Source organism: Conger conger, chromosome 2 (genome assembly GCF_963514075.1).
Source record: "Conger conger chromosome 2, fConCon1.1, whole genome shotgun sequence".
NCBI classification, from domain to species: Eukaryota; Metazoa; Chordata; class Actinopteri; order Anguilliformes; family Congridae; genus Conger; species Conger conger.
This window is the reverse complement of record NC_083761.1, coordinates 26,219,466-26,239,928: the sequence shown is the minus strand read 5'-3', so window position 1 is coordinate 26,239,928 and position 20,463 is coordinate 26,219,466. Positions and strand designations below refer to the sequence as shown.

General features: G+C 43.3%; 1 protein-coding gene across 1 annotated transcript; it reads left to right on the top strand.

Moving 5' to 3' along the window:
* The first annotated feature begins 1,122 nt into the window (after positions 1 to 1,122).
* bms1 (BMS1 ribosome biogenesis factor) lies at positions 1,123 to 18,878 on the top strand. The gene is made up of 23 exons (XM_061232788.1): positions 1,123 to 1,285; positions 2,316 to 2,501; positions 2,861 to 3,051; positions 3,651 to 3,730; positions 3,866 to 4,054; positions 4,434 to 4,576; positions 4,793 to 4,914; positions 5,062 to 5,255; positions 5,612 to 5,751; positions 6,020 to 6,774; positions 7,000 to 7,101; positions 8,738 to 8,889; positions 9,849 to 9,930; positions 10,077 to 10,159; positions 10,308 to 10,484; positions 10,874 to 11,062; positions 11,972 to 12,152; positions 12,787 to 12,845; positions 13,145 to 13,267; positions 15,460 to 15,607; positions 16,717 to 16,892; positions 17,765 to 17,926; positions 18,272 to 18,878. The coding sequence occupies exons 2-23, from the start codon at positions 2,335 to 2,337 to the stop codon at positions 18,497 to 18,499; spliced, it is 3,843 nt and encodes a 1,280-aa protein (XP_061088772.1). The 5' UTR covers positions 1,123 to 1,285; positions 2,316 to 2,334; the 3' UTR covers positions 18,500 to 18,878.
* The last annotated feature ends 1,585 nt before the right edge of the window (positions 18,879 to 20,463 follow it).

The following is a 20,463-nucleotide window of genomic DNA, read 5'->3' as shown; positions in this document are numbered from 1 at the left end:
TATATCAAACATAATTGGAGTGAGTAACCAGCTTTTTTGATAGTCTCCAGGTAATTCTACCAAAAAGGGTCCCAAACTACCTGATTCCACCCAAACTGGAGGTGAAGTTATAAACTTATAGGAGATATATTACTGTCTGGAATTACCCAGGAGGGCGACAGTGATTTCACTGTCCTGTACCTGTCCAAAAGAAGCCGAGGATGGAAAGCACCTGTTCTGTTTCCATGTTCTGGAAATAGACAGAAACGGCTTGTGAATATTTTGAGTTTGGGCTCCAGCTTATTAAACAAACTTTGGCTTTGAATGTTAGAGAAACTGTTTATCATATAATATATTGTATACAATTAATATTCAGTTCAACTGCTCTGTCTAGGATGATTATAGTTAACTAGTTATAGCACATCAGATTTGTCCCCCTCTCTATTCTAGCAATATTTAGTAGCATAATAAACAGTAGCATACATGAAATCCCTTCAGGAGATTTCATTATGTTGAAATTACCTTTGCATTACTCAATTGGCTGATTACACAACTATTGTATAAGTATAAGTAGCATACAATATAAGTAGCAAGAGCTCCAAGTAGGCTCTAATCAATCATCAAATGAGTTCAGTCATGGAAAAATATTAACAAATGTGAAAAGTAATTTTGAGGTCGGTGTATCAAGCTTTGACAACACTGATATTATTGTCAGGAAAATAAATAATGATGTTTAGCCTATTTATGTATTTGTTTACAAGTTTGCACCAAAATATTATCATAAGATATTATCACACAGATGGACAACTACAGGTATCACAAAATGTAAACGTGGTTTGTCCTTCACAGTCTATTTTTATTTTATCATTTTACTTTAGATAGCTTTTTGTCGTAACACCAAAGTGCAGTGTTACTGTGTAACAAGACCAAGAGACGAGTTCCTTTCGACGAATTTCACAGCAATAATGCACGCTTCGCATCATTATACATTACGATGATAAAAAGCTTTATCGGTATTTCTCACTTAATTCATGTAATAGGTCAGAACTTTAAAAACCTGTGTGATGTATCCGCAACTCAAACATACGGAACTGGGGAAATAAAGATTCGCGTTCATGTCGGTACGGAAATGTTGATGTACTCATTTCCGGGTCCAGTGGGTACACGTGAAAATACATTGACGCTCTCATGCTCTGCGCTGGGGGTAGTACTCTGCTAATCGGTGTATGAAGTGCATCATATAATATCCTGAATAACAAGGAGCATCATAAACGGCTGCTTTCGGAAAGATACCGACCCTCGAAAGGTAACGACAATATATTATAGTGATTGGTTTTTCTCGTGTCAGTTAGCTCACTACAAACCATCTAACATGCGGCTCTGCAGTCTCGGTAGTGTTAAGTGAACATGGTAGTGTTAAGTGAACACACTAGTGAAGTACTGTACAGAAGCCTACAGATAAAGGAAGTTTGCAAGATAGCTAGTTAACAAAGGTTACCATCAAAACCCACACCTTACCATTCGAACAACTTCATTGAGAGTTTTTGACAGTAATATATGGTGTTATTAGCTAGTTGGTTGTAGGAACTTTTAATTATGCAACTGTACAATTGAGTTGTTTGTCACCACACTTCATGATTGCCATCATTCATCATCAGTCAACTTAAAGAGTTTATCTTTTGCTATAAAAAAAAAAGAATAGCTTCAGTGAGCAGTGACATTATCGATGAAGACAAGTGAGCCCGTTCCACTTGCAGCCATACAGACCCAAACCATAACACCCCCTCCACCATGTTTCACAGATTAGGTGGTAGCTATGCTTTGGAATATGGGCATTTCCTTTTTTTTTTTCTCCACATTGTGCTCTTTCCATTACTCTGGTACATGTTAATCTTTGTCCCATCTGTCCACAAGACTGTTCCAGAACTCTTGGGGCTATTTTAGGTGCTTTTTATCTGATTTATGGATTTTAATTTGAGCCTCATGATGGCCAGCTTAATTTGCATCAACACTGCTGTTTTCCTCATGTTGTCACACCCCAACTAAAATTTCCAAAGGCAATTGCAAAGTCTAGAGTCAAGCTCTCTTCTGCATTCACTAATGACAAAACACATCTGTGAAGCCAATTCAACAAATACTTGTAGTACCTTAAAAGGGGGGGGGACATGTACAAAAGGTTCTATCGTTTCTGAAATGTTCATCCGATATGGATGAAAATACCCTGAAATTAAAGTTGACAGTCTGCACTTCCAATGAATTATGGTGCTCATTCTGCAAGTCTGCAAAAGTGTCTGCTTAATACCTAAAATGTAAATGTAAAAATGTGTCTGGGTCAGGGGTTAGAGGTCAGAGAAGATGGATGTGAAGGAGCATAAGAAGCACCAGAAGAAGCAGAGTGGGCCGCAGGCAGAAAAGAAGAAGAACCGTAAGCAGGCAGCAGAGTCGGAGAAGGATGACAGGAAGCGGAACCCCAAGGCGTTTGCGGTTCAGTCCGCTGTGCGGATGGCCCGCACGTTCCACAGGTTAATTTCAAGTGCACACGAATTCTGACGCACTGTGGCACACAGACATGGGCACACACATTCTCTTGCGCAGATTTTCTTTTTCTGCATGCATATGTAACTAGCATATACAACCAAAGGCTCCTTCTTTGACAACATACAGGGCTTATAACTTAGAACTCCAATTTTATCACTGTGAAATAGTGTTCCTGATTACCTCTCTGTCTCTGCATTCCCTGTGTGGTCAGTTTTTTTTTCTGTGTAGTCACATCATTCTCTGCATGCTCCATAGACATTGCTCAGTTGCTATGTTTTCCATATGACCGCAGAGTGACTATTTGGTCAACATCACTGTTTTGTTGCTTGCTGTCTGTGTCCAGAGCTCAGGACCTGAAGGCAAAGAAACACCACATCCCTGTGGTGGACCGTTCCCCCCTTGAGCCTCCACCAGTGGTGGTGGTTGTGGTAGGACCCCCACGGGTGGGGAAAAGCACACTCATTCGCTGCCTGATCAAAAACTTCACCCGGCAAAAACTCAGTGACATCTGCGGCCCTATCACCATTGTCTCAGGTGAGAGTCTTGCACTCGTTCAATGGGGTAAACACTATTGATCCACTGATGCCATGATCAGTTTTCTGACCAAACTTTGGCATTGTATAATCTTTTTATAAATTATCTATTTTACCTCAATTTGGGTTTGGGCTATTCTTAACCAAAATATCTACTGGTCTTAGACATTTGGAAGTCATACACCAAGTGGTGCTGGTGTCGTAAGCCATCAAATATAAAAAAAAGAAAAGTCAACCAGTACAAGTTAGTATTTTTGAAAGACCATAACTTTTTGTCTGAGCTGTAATTGGAAAATAGACAGAAAATTGTGTTGGACTACTCGTTTTCAGGTTTTTCCCTGCTTTAATGCTTTAAAGATATGGCGCTCCAAAATCAACACAAAGCTCAGTTTCCACTGGGTACCGCCCACCCCTTATTTTAGAGCCAATATCTCTAGAACGACAAATCTGATGAGGGTAATGTTTTGGATATTCTTTATTCAATATATAGAGGGCACAATTGGAGTGGTCAACTCCTACACCTCTGGTTGATTTTTCATGGAATTACCCATAATTGTTCATTGTGATATTCGCTTGGACTGAACCTCTTCTTCTTTGTAGGAAAGAAGCGGCGGCTGACCTTCGTTGAGTGTGGGAATGACATCAACAGCATGATTGATTTGGCGAAGGTGGCTGATCTGGTGAGCTGCTTGTGCTATAAAGCAATTTTATTTTTTCCGCAAAAAAATGTATTTCATCTTTAAGCTGATTCCACACACGTGATGGTCGATGGTTCTTTCTCTTTTTCCTTCCTTCCTTTGTTCTTTCGAGATTAGGTGCTAATGCTCATCGATGCCAGTTTCGGATTCGAGATGGAGACCTTTGAGTTCCTTAACATCTGCCAGGTCCATGGCTTCCCCCGCATCATGGGCGTTCTCACCCATCTGGACTCCTTTAAAAACAACAAGGCCCTGCGCAAGACCAAAAAGCGCCTTAAACACCGCTTCTGGACTGAAGTCTACCAGGTAAGAGGGTACAGAGAGCATCAACACCATGGATGAGAGATGCTGGACCAGGGTTGTTAAAAAGTTCCTGACCTTGGTGAGGAGTGATTTGGATTGATACTTGTTTAGAGGATGTTTGGGTCGATGGATAAGAGCTGCTTTGGTGTAGACCGGACCTGGGTCTACATAATTGTTTAGGTTCAACTACTTTTCTGTGGTTTGTTGATCTTGCCTAGTGCAATTGAGCCAACCAAAAAAACCTGAAGGGGGTGTCTGCACTTATCGAGAATATTTCATAGGTTCCAACACACCGAGTGCAGTAAAGCATAGGAAAGTATTTGGATTGAGGTCTGTTATGGACCAAACTGGAGGTTTCTGGACTCTCTGTTCCTCTCTGCAGGGGGCCAAGTTGTTTTACCTGTCAGGCATGGTGCACGGGGAATACCAGACTCAGGAGGTGCGGAATCTGGGACGCTTCATATCCGTCATGAAGTTCCGCCCACTGGTGTGGCAGACCTCGCACCCCTACGTACTGGCAGACCGGTGAGTTGGGGGAGGGGGTACCTTACATGTACACCTGCTGGTGGTACATTAACTGTGGAGTCCCTGTTGTGAATAGTTCCTGCCCTCTTATTTCCTACAACCTGGAGGGAAATGGCCATTTGTGCAGATCCTATAGGATACTGGTGTTCTTATACTGCTGTGTGTTGGCTTGGTTCTGCACTGACGAGTAACAATATGAAACCTCTTTTCCTCTAGTATGGAGGACCTGACTGACCCTGAGACTTTGAGGGTGGACCCAAAATGTGACCGCACTGTATGTCTCTATGGATACTTGCGTGGCACATACCTGAAAAACAAGTCCCAGGTCCATATTCCAGGTGAGACTTGCCGTGACCAGTGTGCCGGTAGGGCTTTATTACAGTATGAGTCATGGCACTCTTCATGTCAAGGGTGATTGCGAGCAGCACTTACGGTGGTTGGTTTGGCTCTAAAGTATTAGGGATAACAAAGTGTGCCCCCTGTAGGCGTGGGTGACTACGGTGTGGCGGACATCAGCTTCCTGCCAGACCCGTGTGCGCTGCCGGAGACGCTGAAAAAGCGCGCTCTAAATGAGAAGGAGCGTCTGCTCTATGCCCCCATGGCTGGTGTTGGGGGTGTAGTGTATGACAAGGATGCTGTGTACATCGATCTGGGGGGCAGCCATGCCCAGCAGCAACAGGTTAGCAATGGGCCACACAACACACAGACATGCATATACTTACACATACACATGCACACACACACTGCTACACACTCGTATAGCTACACACATACACAGATACACACCAACAGATACACACGCACACACAAATACACCCTCACATACTTGCGTGCAGAAACATATACCCCCACCTATATATACACACGTATATACACAGACCCACAGTGGCATGCTGAGAGGTGGTAGGACTTCGAAGAGGTGTATCCTTATGTCATGTCCGTTAGTTGCCATCTGTCAGTGTGAGCTGTCACACCGTGCATGTTTATGTGCGAGTGTATGTCAGTGTTACCAATAACATTCTCTCTGTCTTACAGGAGGAGGTTCGGCCCACTACCGAACTCGTCCAGTCACTTATTGGGACCCATGCCACTCTGGATGCAAAGATGGCCGCCAGCAAAGTGTCGCTGTTCACGGGTGCGGCCGCTCTGACTCCAGAGGAGGTGGAGGGGGCAGGGTGAGTTTTTCTGGCAGTGTGGCTGTGCTCACCTGCAGTCTGATCCTGAAGTCTTACCCCCATCTATATTTTCCTCTGAGAGGCCTTCATTTAGGCTAAATATTACGCAGGTCTCTACTTATTAATTTCTGTTTCTATCTATTGTTTTGCATTACTCAAGAGGTGCATCCACATGATATAGGGAGCCAGGGATTGTGTGTCGGGGGGAGTGCTGTAGCAGCTGTGGTGTGAGCATAGAGTTCCAGTGACAGTGTTCTTCTCCTTCCAGAAAGCTCCCCAGCCCCCAGGAGACCCAGGTCTGGGACCCTGTTACCGAGAGAGTGAGGCGGAAGGCTGTATTCACTGAGGAAGAGGAGGAAGAGACTGATGGGAGCGAGGGAGAGAGTGAGGGCGAGGAAGAGGAAGAGGGGGATAGTGAGGGAGAGAAGGAGGAAGAGGGCAATATTGAGGAATGGGAAGAAGGAGAGGAGAAGGAAGACTGTAAGATTGAGAGCGGGGAAGAGGGAGAGAAAGAGGGCGAGAGCAATGGGGAGGATGATGGAGAAAGTGAAGGAAAGGGAGAAAAGAGGCAGGTGGATGATGGGCAGAAAGAGGAATCTCCACCTGTGAAGAGGCAGAGAGGCGAAAAGGCAGGGCAGGGCCTGGAGAAGATGGCGGAGGCCGAGACAAAGATGGAGGTGCCGGCCTTCGCTGACAGCGAAGACGACCTGGAGATGAGCGAGGAAGAGGGGGAGGAAGAAGAGGAGAGTGAAGGAGAAACAGACAGTGAGGAGGAAGAAGACGATGAAGAGAAGGAGGAAGACCAAGTGGTCGGTCGTGGAGCGGCTGATTCTGGACATTGTTCTGAGGAAGACGAGGATGAGGAAGAGTCCGAGAGCTCAGATATGGAGGAAGAGGTCTCTCTTCTTAAAGCTTCCCAGAGTGGGGTCAAGAGGACAAAGGTCTCTCCCCAGCTAGAGGGGGAAGAAGAAGAAGAAAAAGAAGAAGAAGAGGAGGAGGATGAGGAGACTGAGGTGTCTGCAGGTATGCAAATGTTACAGTAAATCTCATTTATAGATTTTGTTTTTGAATTCTGTACAATACATATGTCCAGTACGCCTCACTGAGCTACATTACTAATGAGCAGCTGTGATAAACTAACCAAATGCTCATTCATTCATTCCATCATTCATTCAGCTGTTTTTGTATTATTGGGCAATGTCAATCTGCTGACCAGAATATGACCATGTAATAACTGACCATTATTAGGAGCTCTGCAGTGGAAACAGGGGCTGGCTCAGAAGGCAGCGGAAGCTTTCCTACGGCAACAGAGTGCCACCCCTAACCTGCGCAAACTGGTGTATGGCACAGGTGAGATGGCAAATAATTTACCAGTAGGTGTAGTAGAGTCATAGAAAACCAACAGACCCAACATTCATGATACACATGCTCCTGAGTCTGTTTAATTGAATAATTAATTGAAAGAGGCGTGTTCAAAATAATAGCAGTGTGGAGTTCAATTAGTGAGGTCATTCATTCTGTGAAAAAACACGTGTGAATCAGGTGGCCCTTATTTAAGGATGAAGCCAGCACGTTTGCATGCATTTCTCTCTGAAAACCTGAGAAAAATGGGTCGTTCCAGACATTGTTCAAAAGAACAGCGTACTTGATTAAAACGTTGATTGGAGAGGGAAAAACGTATAAAGAAGTGCAGAAAATAATAGGCTGCTTGGCTAAAATGATCTCCAATGCTTTAAAATGGAAAGCAAAACCAGAGAGACATCGAAGAAAACGAAAGACTACCATTCGAATGGATCGAAGAATAGCCAGAATGGCAAAGACTCAGCCAATGATCAGCTCCAGGGTGATCAAAGACAGTCTGAAGTTACCGGTGAGTACTGTGACAATTAGAAGATGCCTGTGTGAAGCTAATCTATCGGCAAGAAGCCCCCGCAAAGTCCCATTGTTAAAAAAAAAAAAGACACGTGCTGAAGAGGATACAATTTGCCAAAGAACACATCAACTGGCCTAAAGAGAAATGGAGAAACATTTTGTGGACTGATGAAAGTAAGATTGTTCTTTTTGGGTCCACCAAACACTGAATTCAAGCCACAGTACACTCTGAAGACAGTGAAGCATGGTGGTGCAAGCATCATGATATGGGGATGTTTCTCTTACTATGGTGTCAGGCCTATTTATCGCATACAAGGGATCATGGATCAGTTTGCCTATATCAAAATACTTGAAGAGGTCATGTTGCCTTATGCCGAAGAGGAAATGCCCTTGACATGGGTGTTTCAACAAGACAACGACCCCAAACACACCAGTAAGCAAGCAGCATCTTGGTTCCAGACCAACAAAATTAAAGTTATGGAGTGGCCAGCCCAATCCCAGGACCTTAATCCGATTGAAAACTTGTGGGGTGACATCAAAAATGCTGTTTCTGAGGCAAAACCAAGAAATGCAGAGGAATTGTGGAATGTTGTCAAATCATCCTGGGCTGAAATACCTGTTCATAGGTGCCAGAAGTTGGTCGATTCCATGCAACACAGATGTGAAGCAGTTCTCAGAAACCGTGGTTATACAACTAAATATTAGTTTAGTGATTCACAGGAATGCTAAATCCTGAAGATTTTTCAGTTTATACAGTAAATATTTGAGTTTGCAAAGAAAAATGCAGACACTGCTATTTTTTTGAACAGCCCAATATTCATTTTTCTTCATTTTCTGTAAAGTAATTAAAAAATTGACACATTTTTCTTCATGTTTTGATTTAGGATATAATGTGCAGTGTTGCCAATGCATCGAAATAAAAACTATTATAAGGATTTTGAGCTTTACTCACGTTTTTAAACACACTGCTATTATTTTGAACACAACTGTATCAGGTCTAGGTGCTTCGTAGATGAGCTCTGTGTTTGTGAAGGGTATGTGAGGTCCATCTTTAGTGTAGGCGAGATATACAGTATATGCTGCGTGTGATGAAATTGTGTGTTTTGGCCTTCAGTGGTACAGGATGAAGAGGACAATGATGATGAGGAGGAGTTGGGAGGGCTGTTCAGAGTCAGCCGCCCAGAGAAGAGCAAAAGAGAGCGCGCTGACGCCATGGACTGCTCACGCTTCGCCCCTGACACCAGTCATGACTGGGATCAGGAAGAGGTGAGGAGTGCAGTAAAGGGAGGGGGGCAGTATAGAGAAATGCACACACTACACACAGTGAGTAGTATTACCAGGAGTTATATGGGCACAGGGCAGACCGGTAACACTTTCTTTGAAGAGTCCTGCATCAGAGCAATATAACTCTTTCATAAGCATTATATGTCCATAACGTAAATAGGCATATGGTATGGTGTGTTATGTCAACATTGATGCAGAAAGTGGAATTGCATAATATGTCATCAATTTTGACAGAACGCATCATATGCCTATTTGAAGTTATTAACATTGGCACTTATGAAAGCTTATGCAGTGCTTATGAATGTACCAAGAAGTTATTATGTAGGACTCTTCAAAGAAAGCTTTTTTTCACTCCCTACTCCCCAGCTAGACCACTCCGGTCTGCCAGCTCTGGTCACCTTATGGTCCCCTCTCTCTACGTGCACCTGGCGGTCGAGCTGCACATTCACGCCTGTTTTCCGTTCTGGTTCCTCAGTGGTGGAATGACTTGCCTACCACTGTCAGGACAGCAGAATCCCTCCCCCTATTTCGACGCAGACTGAAAACCCACCTTTTCAAACTCTACCTTAGTCCTCCCTCCTGATTTCCCCCCCCCCCCCCCCCCCCCAAAAAAAAAAAAAATTGCACTTATGATGACGACTATATGTTTTCAACAGCATTCCATGTGTATTTTCCTAGTTCTGGATGTGATGCTTTGACTTGTGGTAGAACCTATGCACTTGTAAATTGCTTTGGATTAAAAGCGTCTGCCAAATGACAAAAATGTAAATGTAAATGTAACAAAATATATTTTGTGCGAGGCATGGATGTTTCCATTTAAACATTGTGAGGATGTTTCCTGTACTTTGAGCATTGTCAGAAGTGTTTGCCTATGGTGTGTGTTTGCCTATGGTGTGTCCAACATTGCTGCAGCTTTCCGGTAATGTTTCCTGTGTCTGCAGATGCTGGCCTCCATCAGGGACTGCTTTGTGACGGGAGCATGGGAGGGAGATAAAGATGCCGCCACGCTCCTGAAGGAGGATGGTCAGGACCCTTTCAACTTTCTCAGCCACACCCAAATCTCCCTGTCACACCCTATTCCCTCTCTCTCTTTCTAAGTCACACTCTACTGTGCCCATTTCAGTGCTACACCCTTATCTCATTCAGATCATTGGCTGTCTGTCTTGCAGAGGAGCTGTACGGAGACTTTGAGGATTTGGAGACTGGAGAGGTGCACAAGGGGAATTCTGGGAAGGTAGAGGACCCTGATGAGGTATTGAGATTTTTCCGAATTCTTTCTTTTATTTATCCCTCAATGTTCACCTTGATTCTTCAGCAGGACTCCCGCATTGTTGCCAGATTTCTGTTTGACAGAACTCCTAGATTAGTCATTTATGGGTACCTATTCTGTGTGTGCGCAGGAGGAGAGTGGTGAGGAAGAAGAGGAGCCGTCGATGAAGACCGATGAAGAAGAAGACCAGAAGAAGAAGCGGCTCGAGAAGAAGAGGAGATTGAAGGAGCGTTTTGATTCACAGTATGACGATGGAGATGCCACCTACTTTGATGACCTGAAGGAGGAGATGCAGAAGCAGGCAGAGGTCAGAGGTCTTGGGGCATCTCCTTTGTAACGCATGCTACCTGAACAGGAAATTAAATACCATCTGTATCAGTAAAGAACACCAGTTTTGACTTTGAAATTACAGTAATAATAAGTATATCAAAACAGGTTCTGTTGGGCCCTTGAGCAAGGCCCTTAACCCCACATTGCTCCAGGGGCAAATTTCCTGTGCTTATTCAAATCAATTTTAAGTTGCTTTGGATAAATGCGTCAGCTTAATAACTGTAGTTTAATGGTAAATTATTTGGTTGCATGTACCAGTAATATGTGTGAGCATGTGATTGGCTGTTGAAATGAGGGGTCTCGGGATCTGAGCTGTATTATTGGACGGGGATGTAATGAAACCTGACCCGTGGCCCCTTCCCCCAGCTTAACCGGGCGGAGTTTGAGGACGTGGACGACGAAATGCGAGTCCAGTACGAGGGGTTCCGGCCCGGGATGTACGTGCGTCTGGAGATCCCCGCTCTGCCTTGCGAGTTTGTTTCCAACTTTGACCCCCACTATCCCATCATCCTCGGCGCCCTGGGGTCCAGCGAGGGCAATGTGGGATACTTGCAGGTGAGTGACGGTTGTGGCTCAGTTGATTCACACGGGTGTCCAGCTCCCGGCACAGTGTCCAAAATGAAATTGTCTCCATGGGGTCAATCAAGTAATGTTTCATTGTATTGTAACTGAACAGCTTTTGAAGACACTGGTGTTTCTTCCTTTATAGCGGTTGTCTCAAACTCATGGCCACGGAGGGCCGTGTGTGTGTGCAAGTTTTTATGGCAGTCAATTAGTGCTGCCTTAATTTATTCCAATTACTCATCTGGCTATATGCATTTAACTGCAATAAAGTGCAGAATATAAGCAACAATTGTTCTCATTTCTCTTTATATACATCAGCCCTAATTCAGCAAATTATTGAACTAATTATGGGCCATTTTGTGTCAACTCAACTGAAATGAATGAATGAATGAGAAGAATAAAAAAGGATGAATCTCTTCATTTTCTTTAAAACAAAGCAGCGTATGAAGCACAGATTTTCTGGATATCTATTCCTCATTGACTTCAACCACACAAAAAATTCAAGAAATTGAAGAGCTGCTATGGTCCACTTCATTTAATTGACACTGAATGGTGCTTATATAATCATGATCTTAGCCTGGAATAAAAACGGCGTCCATGGCACCCAGTTTGAGAACAATGCTTAATTACATTACATTACATTATTGGCATTTGGCAGACGCTCTTATCCAGAGCGACGTACAGTTGATTAGACTAAGCAGGAGACAATCCTCCCCTGGAGCAATGCAGGGCTAAGGGCCTTGCTCAAGGGCCCAACGGCTGTGCGGATCTTATTGTGGCTACACCTGGATTAGAACCACCGACCTTGCGTGTCCCAGTCATTTATCTTAACCACTATGCTACAGGCTGCTTCATACCTTCTCCCTCTCTCTCTCTCCTCTCTCCCACACTGTGCTTCAGATGAGGCTGAAGAAGCACCGTTGGCACCAGCGGATCCTGAAGACGCGCGACCCGCTCATCCTCTCCCTCGGGTGGCGCCGTTTCCAGACCATCCCACTGTACTACATCGAGGACCACAACGGGCGGCACCGCCTTCTCAAATACACGCCTCAGCACATGCACTGCGGGGCCACCATCTGGGGTGAGGGCACACGTTACGGCTGACTGTAACCAGTGGTCTCAACCCTGGTCCTGGAGAGGTCTGCTGGTTTTTTTGTTGTTGTTACTCTGCACTTATTTAATCATTTAGAGCAGTTGGTTATACAGTTAACTCACCTCACCTGGTCACCTGGGTCTCGACAGGGTGCGGATTTTATGGTGAAAACAAAAACCAGCAGACCTAGTAGCTCTCCAGGACCAGGGTTGGCGACCACTTCTGTAAACAGGATATAGACACCAGGGTTTGACAAAGATGAAATTAATTTTACTAGGAATAAAAAAAGTCTAGAGCCAGCTTCAAAAACCTGCTTATTCCTCAGACGAGGTAAAGCCAAAAACTTTATGGGAAAAAAGCCAGCAATTAGATGGAGAGGAGGTGCTTGTATAGGGAGGATCTCCGTACATGCTTGTCTCGTAGTAAGTGCATTTCCATAAAGATAAACAGACTGCCCCATGCAGAAGAAGGCAACAGTGCCCCCATTTGGCCCACAGGGATGTTACAAGGTCCAACACTGACTCTGTCTGAACCCTTGCCCACTCCCACCTGAAAAAATATTGTAATACTGGCTCTATCTGTATTTGTTTTTTCCTCATTTTTATCCTCTATGTTGTTCCAGGGCCAATTACCCCCCAGGGGACGGGATTTCTGGCTGTCCAGTCTGTGGGAGGTACTCAGGTGAGCTTCAGTTAGACTTATCCTAAACAGACCTGGGTCAATTACAGCACATATTGAAATGCTTTTCTGAGCTCGCCTGTACACTGCAGTGTGCACAGATACAGTAATCCTGGGGTGTGCACAGACAGTTTTTTGGTGGAGCCATGTGGTGCTGTGTGTATCTCGGGCGGCGTTGGCTGTGTTGTGCGTGTTAGTCTGTTCAGAGAGGGAAGGAGCAGAGTGATGTGCTTTGCTCAGGTAATATGTAGAAGGTCAGGTGGCCGTGCGTAATTCGAATGCATTTCCCATGCGTTTCCCAGTCAAGTTTCCGCATCGCTGCCACTGGCGTGGTGCTGGACCTGGACAAATCCGTGACCATTGTGAAGAAGCTGAAGCTCATCGGATATCCGTATAAAATCTACAAGAACACTTCATTCATCAAGGTAGGCTTCGCCCATTTCAAACATTTCAGAATGCACCTATTGGAAGGGTAAAGATATGGGCTCAGTGTGTCATGCCTTCCTCCATGTTGGCTCTAGGAAAGTCTCCCCCGAGACTCTACTGCTTAAATTTGAATATATATGCTCCCACTTCCATAGTCAAGGATGTTACAAACCTAAGTGGTCAAATGTCAGTAAGGGTGAGGTAACATTTGAGATGTTACATAAATGTTACATAAATGTACATGCATTTATGTAAATGTCTTCCTATATTCTGTTTTGAATAAGAAAATTATTGATGTTTAACTTTATACACACTTTCCCGCGGGTAAACCCAAGTTATACGTGTAGGAAATATGCTGGTTATGCTGCTTTATAAAATCTTGCTAGAAATGACATTGCTTTAGTTTACTTATACAGTACTAGAATACTGCAGCACCAGTTACCCATACTAACCAAGCCATGCTGGGTGCATTATAGAAACTTTTACTCTGATAATAAATGTCTTCTTCATAACTACATAACACACGCACAGCTATCATTTCCTAAATAAATTACCTAAATAAATTTACCGCCAGTAAACAAGTGAAATAACAATGACAGCCACATTTTCTGCATTTATTTTTTTCACATTAAAAATGAAAAATATGGAAGGAGGAAATGTGCGCCAGGACAGGAGCCCAAGTGATGATTATGATATATTCAAATTCTTGTTATGCCATGGTGTGTGAACATTGGGGTTCTCAAAACTACAAGCACAAAATGCAAAACTGTGGCTGTTTCAGCAGAACTGATGAATTCTCTGTCAACACTTTTTCCCTCTAAATGACATTTTGCAACCAATTCATACACAAAAGGCAGCAAATAAATAGACTAACTGAATGTCAATTACACAGCTAGTGTGATAAATGAGACACTATTATGGAAAATCTGCCTGCTCTTGCTTTTTTGGTGGTGTAATTTACAACTTGTGTACAGTAGCCAGTTGTTCCAAATTACTATTTTGGTATACAGACATAAAAAGAACACAAACAGTGGCATTGTTTTTGCTGTAAATTACAGTGATGTGATTGTAGGGTTGTAAAACAATAAAAAAACTAATATGGAACAAAATGTGAATGCAAAATGAAAAGAAAAAAGGAGAAAGTTATTCTGAGAAGTAGCAGAAAATACAGAAGTCATTCAGCATCCAGTCTCAGCACTTGATCAGGCCTGAGAATTTAATTGCCATCAGATGTTTTCCCTGGCTAAGCAGCGGCTATGCATGTCGGGGCCGCCCCTGCATGCCTACATTGCTTGGAATCGGGTAATATGGTCGTGGGGGTTGCAGTCGTATATCTACCACCACCGTGCCCAAAAAAAAATTACCTTGTTTTTTTGGTAAGACTAATATGGAAGGTATTGTGTGATAATGTGAATGTGGAAAAATGCTGGTTTACATCAAACCAGCATTACCAGAGCAGCCCAGTGGAAGCTTACTTTGTCCCTAATGCAGTGTGTCAAGGAAAGTGAGGACTAATTGGTACTGTCGTCACCTTGTCACCATTAGGTATTCTGTAGTACAGTCACAGTAAATAACAACAGAGCAGGCATCAGTTAATAAATATTCATAGGTTAGAGGCATATGGTCAAACAGTCACCCAGATCTGAGATACTCGCCCTCCTTATTTTTCGAATCATCCTCCCCCTGCTCCATTCTGCTCCCTCTGCCTCTTTGCCTCTTGCAGCAACATCAGCCATTGTTCTCCAACACAGGAGAGCTAACCTTCTACACCCATTTACTGCAACTAGTGTTTGACATGTGAAGAATGAGTGTATTCAAATAAATAAAGTTTATCATTTTAAATGGCAGTGTTTTCCTTGTGATCACAAGAGATTAACTTTTCTTTTTTTTTATTGCCTAAATATTGTGTTCAGTGGTTTGTTAAATGAGACTGCTGAAATATTGTGTGGAAAGAGCACATTTAACTGATCGTTTAAAACAAAAACAAAAAAGACACATGCAATGACTCACCTGGGGTCATGTCACAAGTTTTAGTGTGTTAATGATTGAGAAACTGTAAAACCACTTCCTCGAGTGACTTTGTCATTGCGGAAGGTTCTGGGGCTAGTTTGGAACTGGTTTGGAGCTTAACGTGGGATTGTCTTACGTACCTCTTCTTCCCGTTAAGTACCTTCTTTCTCTGCTCTTGTAGGGAATGTTTAATTCGGTTCTGGAGGTGGCAAAGTTTGAAGGGGCGAGCGTCCGGACAGTCAGCGGGGTCAGAGGTCAGATCAAGAAAGCACTGCGGACCCCACCGGGAGCTTACCGGGCCACCTTTGAGGACAGACTGCTGATGAGTGGTAAGGGGTGTCTGTTTATGTCTGTGTCTGTCTGTTTGCCTGGCAGACACTCTCATAGAGAGTACATTTTAATACAAACACAGGTACAAAGATCAGGGTTTGTGCAATGTAACATCTACAGTTTTTGGCAAATAACTGACCAGGCAGACACCGTTAGATAAATGTAGAAGGTTTATTTATACAGAGGGGTAAACCACAGGAATGTTCAGGAATTTTGCAAGAAATGTATTGGACTATACTTTTCAATACATGTAAAATAATGAGGTGGTAGTTTGATCTTTATTATTCCTTGTGCTAAGGTACCATAATTAATGGCTGGTTTAGAATCTTCATCCCTTCATGCCAAATATGTTACATTAGAAGAGGCTTCTTTTTTGCATGCAGCCAGCTGGAATCCTGTTATCTTTTTGTACCAAGCACATGATATCACCAACCCTCCCTGCCTGTCTGACTGTGATACGGACCATTAAGGCTTTACCAACATGATAGTTTTTCTTTTGGTTTGTCACCACTTATTTTTGTGTGTGTATGTATTAAAGGTGTTGCCATTTGCTAATCTTTAATTTCCTCCCTACTTTTGGGAATCGCTGTAAATACTGTGGCATGTCCATTTTAGTGCACCTTGTAAATAAACACCAGCAGTTTTCTTTATAAAGCTTACCTACTGCACTCTGTCACCTTGCTTGTCCTATTACATCTGTGACATTTCCCCATAGGGATTCATAAAGTTCTGTCTGTTGGTCTGTCTATAAGTCTATCTATCGTTCTGTCTATTGAGCTATCTAACTGTCTATCTGTCTGTCTATATCGGTCTGTGTCTATCTATCGGGCTAACTGTCTGTCTAGAGCAGAGGTCTCCAACTCTGGTCCTGGAGAGCAACTGGGTCTGCTGGTTTTTGTTTTCACCTTAAAATCACCACCCTGTTGAGACCCAGGTAACCAGGTGAGGTGAGTTAATCAATCAATTAGAGCAGTTGATTACAGTGCAGAGTAACAACGAAAACCAGCAGACCCTGTAGCTCTCCAGGACAAAGGTTGGAGACCACTGGTCTAGAGTTTGTGTGCCGTTGTGGCGATCTGTCCGACACCATATTCCTGCCCTATCTCAGATATTGTGTTCCTGCGCTCCTGGTACCCGGTGTCAGTGCCTCAGCTCTATAACCCTGTCACGTCCTTGCTGCGGCCCGTGGGCCAGAAGGACAGCTGGGTGGGCATGCGGACCCTCGGCCAAATCAAACAGGAACAGGGCGTGCGGAACAAGCCCGACAAAGACTCCCTGTACAAGGTAGGCCTGCAGGTGTAGGGCCCCAACTACCTGGGTTAGACAGAATGGTAACACTTCACAATATGGTTACATGAATTGGTATAGGTAGTCGTTGACTTACGACCGTAATTGGTTCCGACCGACCGGTCGTAAGTGGAACTGGTCGTAAGTCGGCTTATGTTATAATTACCTTAGATATATTATACTGTGTAATGATATTATAATCATCTTTAAGTCATATTTTATCAATATTTTCTTTGTTCATTATTGTTATAACCATTGTATCACCAGTCTTAGTACTGTTATCATCTTTTTACATATTTTAACAACGTTCTTTTTGTTCATTATTGTTATAACCAATATATACGTACTGTACAGTACCATCTTTCTACACATTACAGTCGCAGTCGTAAAGGTGAACGGTCGTAAGTTGCATAGGTCGTAAGTCGACAACTACCTATAGTATAGTTGTTAATTAACTGACTAACTACTGGGAAATGAATCTGTACGGATCTGTTAATGTATGAATTAATTCTTCATAGCTACATTAGTTAATGGCATGAACAAATGTATTTGTTAATGGTTAACCAATTATATGTTTATCCTATGGTTGACTAATGTGTAAATATACATGTAACTAATACACTACTCAATGTAGTTAATTTCATGCTTAATGTATTTGTGCATAATTCATCTTAACAACTGCATTAGTTAATGCAAGTTCATGTAACATCATTGTAAAGTGTGACCTACAGAATGAATCATTTTATTCCGGGAGCTCAGAGAAAATTTACGACACCCCTGTTGCCCAACGTGTGTGTGTGTTGTGTGTGTGTGTGTGTGTGCGCGGGCGCGCGCGCATGTGTGTCTTAATACTGTGTGTGACCCTGCAGCCGGTGGTGAGGACAAAGCGACACTTCAACCCACTGCACATACCCAAGCAGCTGCAGAAAGCCCTACCCTTCAAGAGCAAGCCCAAACAAGACCAACCCAAAGGCCGCACGCCCCGAGATCTGCGGAGACCCGCTGTGATCAGGGAGCCCCACGAGAGGAAGGTACGAACCCTTCGATGCCTCCTGCACATGGTCATATCTTCAGGGTCGTATCATTGGTTTCTGGGTTGTGTCTGTAACAGACCTGGGTCAATGACGTATTTGTTTTGGATTCAAATACTTTTCTACGCTTTACTGAGCTTGTCTGGTGTATTGCAACTCTGGTGTATTGGAATTGAAATACTCAAATCCTGCCTTCTGGTCCTATTGGCTCAAATGCAATGGTCTTAAGGTGTAATTTCTGTAATTTTTATTCATATCGGGGGCAGGGAAGACTGTTGAGCCCTGCTCTGTGCATCTCTGTGCTCCTGCTGAGCCCTGCTCTGTGCATCTCTCTCCCACCACCAGGTGGCGTCACTGCTGGCAGCCCTGAGCACCGTGCACTATGACCAGAAGAACAAAGCAAAGACCCAGAAGCACGCCCAGCACAAGGACTTCCTCCGGCAGAAGGAGCGGGAGGGAGCCGAGCGGGAGAAACGGCACAAGGAGGAGCGCAAGAAGATGTACCGCGTGCTCGGGCAGCAGGAGAAGAAACGGCAGAGGTCTAGCCTGAAGGGTGCCCCCAAGGACGACTGAGTCTCCACTGGACGGCCGTTACCTCTCCACTGTTCGTCTCTGAATGCGACCGCACGCTGAACTTATACAGGAACGGAGGTGTGACTGGTGTCACGGCTTTTTGTTTCTGTGCTCCTCCAGTCTGCGTCCGGACGTCACAAACTGTCATGGCAGCTTGTTTGGGCTCCTGTTTTTAAAAAAATGCAGCGGCTACCAGTACTGCCATTATGAATGCGTGTGTGTGTGAGTGTATGTGTGTGCGCGTTCACGTGTGTTGTGACTGGCTGAAACTTTGTATTCTGTTCCTAAAAGAATAGTTCTGGTCTGCTCCTTTGTGTTAGGAGAAACATTAGTTACTGTTTTTCCTTTAAGTAAGCAAATAAATGATTCTGCTTTTTAAGTTTGTCAGTACGATCTACATCATAATCATGAAATACCTTCAAAATATTGTTGAGAAAACGTTTCACCTGTATGAATTGTTTTAAAAGGGATAATCCACCTTTGGGTAGTTTGGGGTAGATTAGGGCAGTGGTTCCCAACCGTGGTCTTGGGGGGATGCAGTGTATGCTGGTTTTTGTTCCAACCAGAGTTAAAATCCCAGAATTTTAACAGGCTTTTAGTTTTACTTATGTGCTTTTTGTGTCTTGCATTTAGGAGCATATTGATTCCAGTCTTTAATTTGATCAGTTAAATAAATTTGTAACCTCTTTTTATGTAATTGTTTGCAATATAGCACAATGAGCACAATATCAACATCAAACTGTTCTCCTTCATGAAGTGCTTAGCTATTTCTGAAGTAATGTGGCTTAAGAGGGTGAATCGCAAAGTCCAGCAAACTCACATTCGAATGTTTTTTTATTGAAGGGAAAAGTTCATTTCTGTCTTACCTGTCATACAGTGACCACATGTTCTATCCACTATGGGTTTCAATAATTGTTTTTATGTCTCCCTATTTCTATGACTAGAAATAGTTGTTGTTTCTTCAGACCACAACAGAAAATAGGCTGTAACTGGTCTGTAGTGAGGCAATGGCTGATCTCATTAGCATTAGCCATAACTCAGGATAAGGGAGCACCTGCTTAGCTATAGGAGCAGTTAATCAATTGCATGGTTCCACTGGCATGAGTGGTGGGGTGATGCCTGGAGACTCCCAGTCTTTCATTCATCCAACTGCTCCAGCTCTAAAACTGTACAATGAGAAGAGTAATAACCCCATACAGATTATCTTTTCAAAGAATTCAGGCATTTCCATTTTCTGTCAAGGAAATACACTTGCAGATCCATGAGAAATGTGTTACTGAGAAAAAAATGTAGTCTGAAAGAAAAAAAAAAGTTAAATATTGATGTTTTAGAATGATCTACATCCATCAAAAACTGTCAAGTTTTTTGACCAATATCTGATAATAGCACAGTATTGCCATGTTCTCAAAGGTGAATTATAATGAAATCCAGTTTAAAACAATGTATATGTGCAACAGGTTTTAACAATAACAATGGACAACATCACTCCAAAATGATACTGCAGTGATTAATGGTGTCTGAATCATTATAAGCGAATCAGTCTGTTCTTGTTTCTTTGCCTTCTCTTTTCCTTCACAACCTCAATCCTGGAAACAAAGGAAGGTAATGTGAGGAGGAAACTGTTAAAATGATTTTTATGCAGCCCTTTGATGGCCTTTGTGATTACAGCCTGTTAAAGGTGTTGGTCAGGAAGGACGCTGGAACTCAGCTCCTTGATGTGCAGATATTTGGGGTGGGGGGGATAAAACATCATAGCTACCGCCTTTTGGGCTCTAACAGGTGTTACAACAACGGTGTTCTCTTTTCACAACTATGCTGCACCATTGTGTGGTGGGGAAATGGAAGGAATGGATTATAAAAATATATACACTGGTGTACTAGCCTGTCAAGAACATGGATCGCAGAGCACCCACCCAACCAATAAATCCACATCTGTGTAACCCTATAAACTGTATACCCCATAC

What these genes read in the sequence shown, in the direction of transcription:
- bms1 (XM_061232788.1), top strand. Translation starts at nt 2,335, where the DNA reads ATGGATGTGAAGGAGCATAAGAAGCACCAGAAGAAGCAGAGTGGGCCG. An exon ending in ATGGCCCGCACGTTCCACAG is followed by an intron (nt 2,502 to 2,860) that starts GTTAATTTCAAG and finishes GTCTGTGTCCAG; the next exon opens with AGCTCAGGACCTGAAGGCAA. An exon ending in CCCTACGTACTGGCAGACCG is followed by an intron (nt 4,577 to 4,792) that starts GTGAGTTGGGGG and finishes CTTTTCCTCTAG; the next exon opens with TATGGAGGACCTGACTGACC.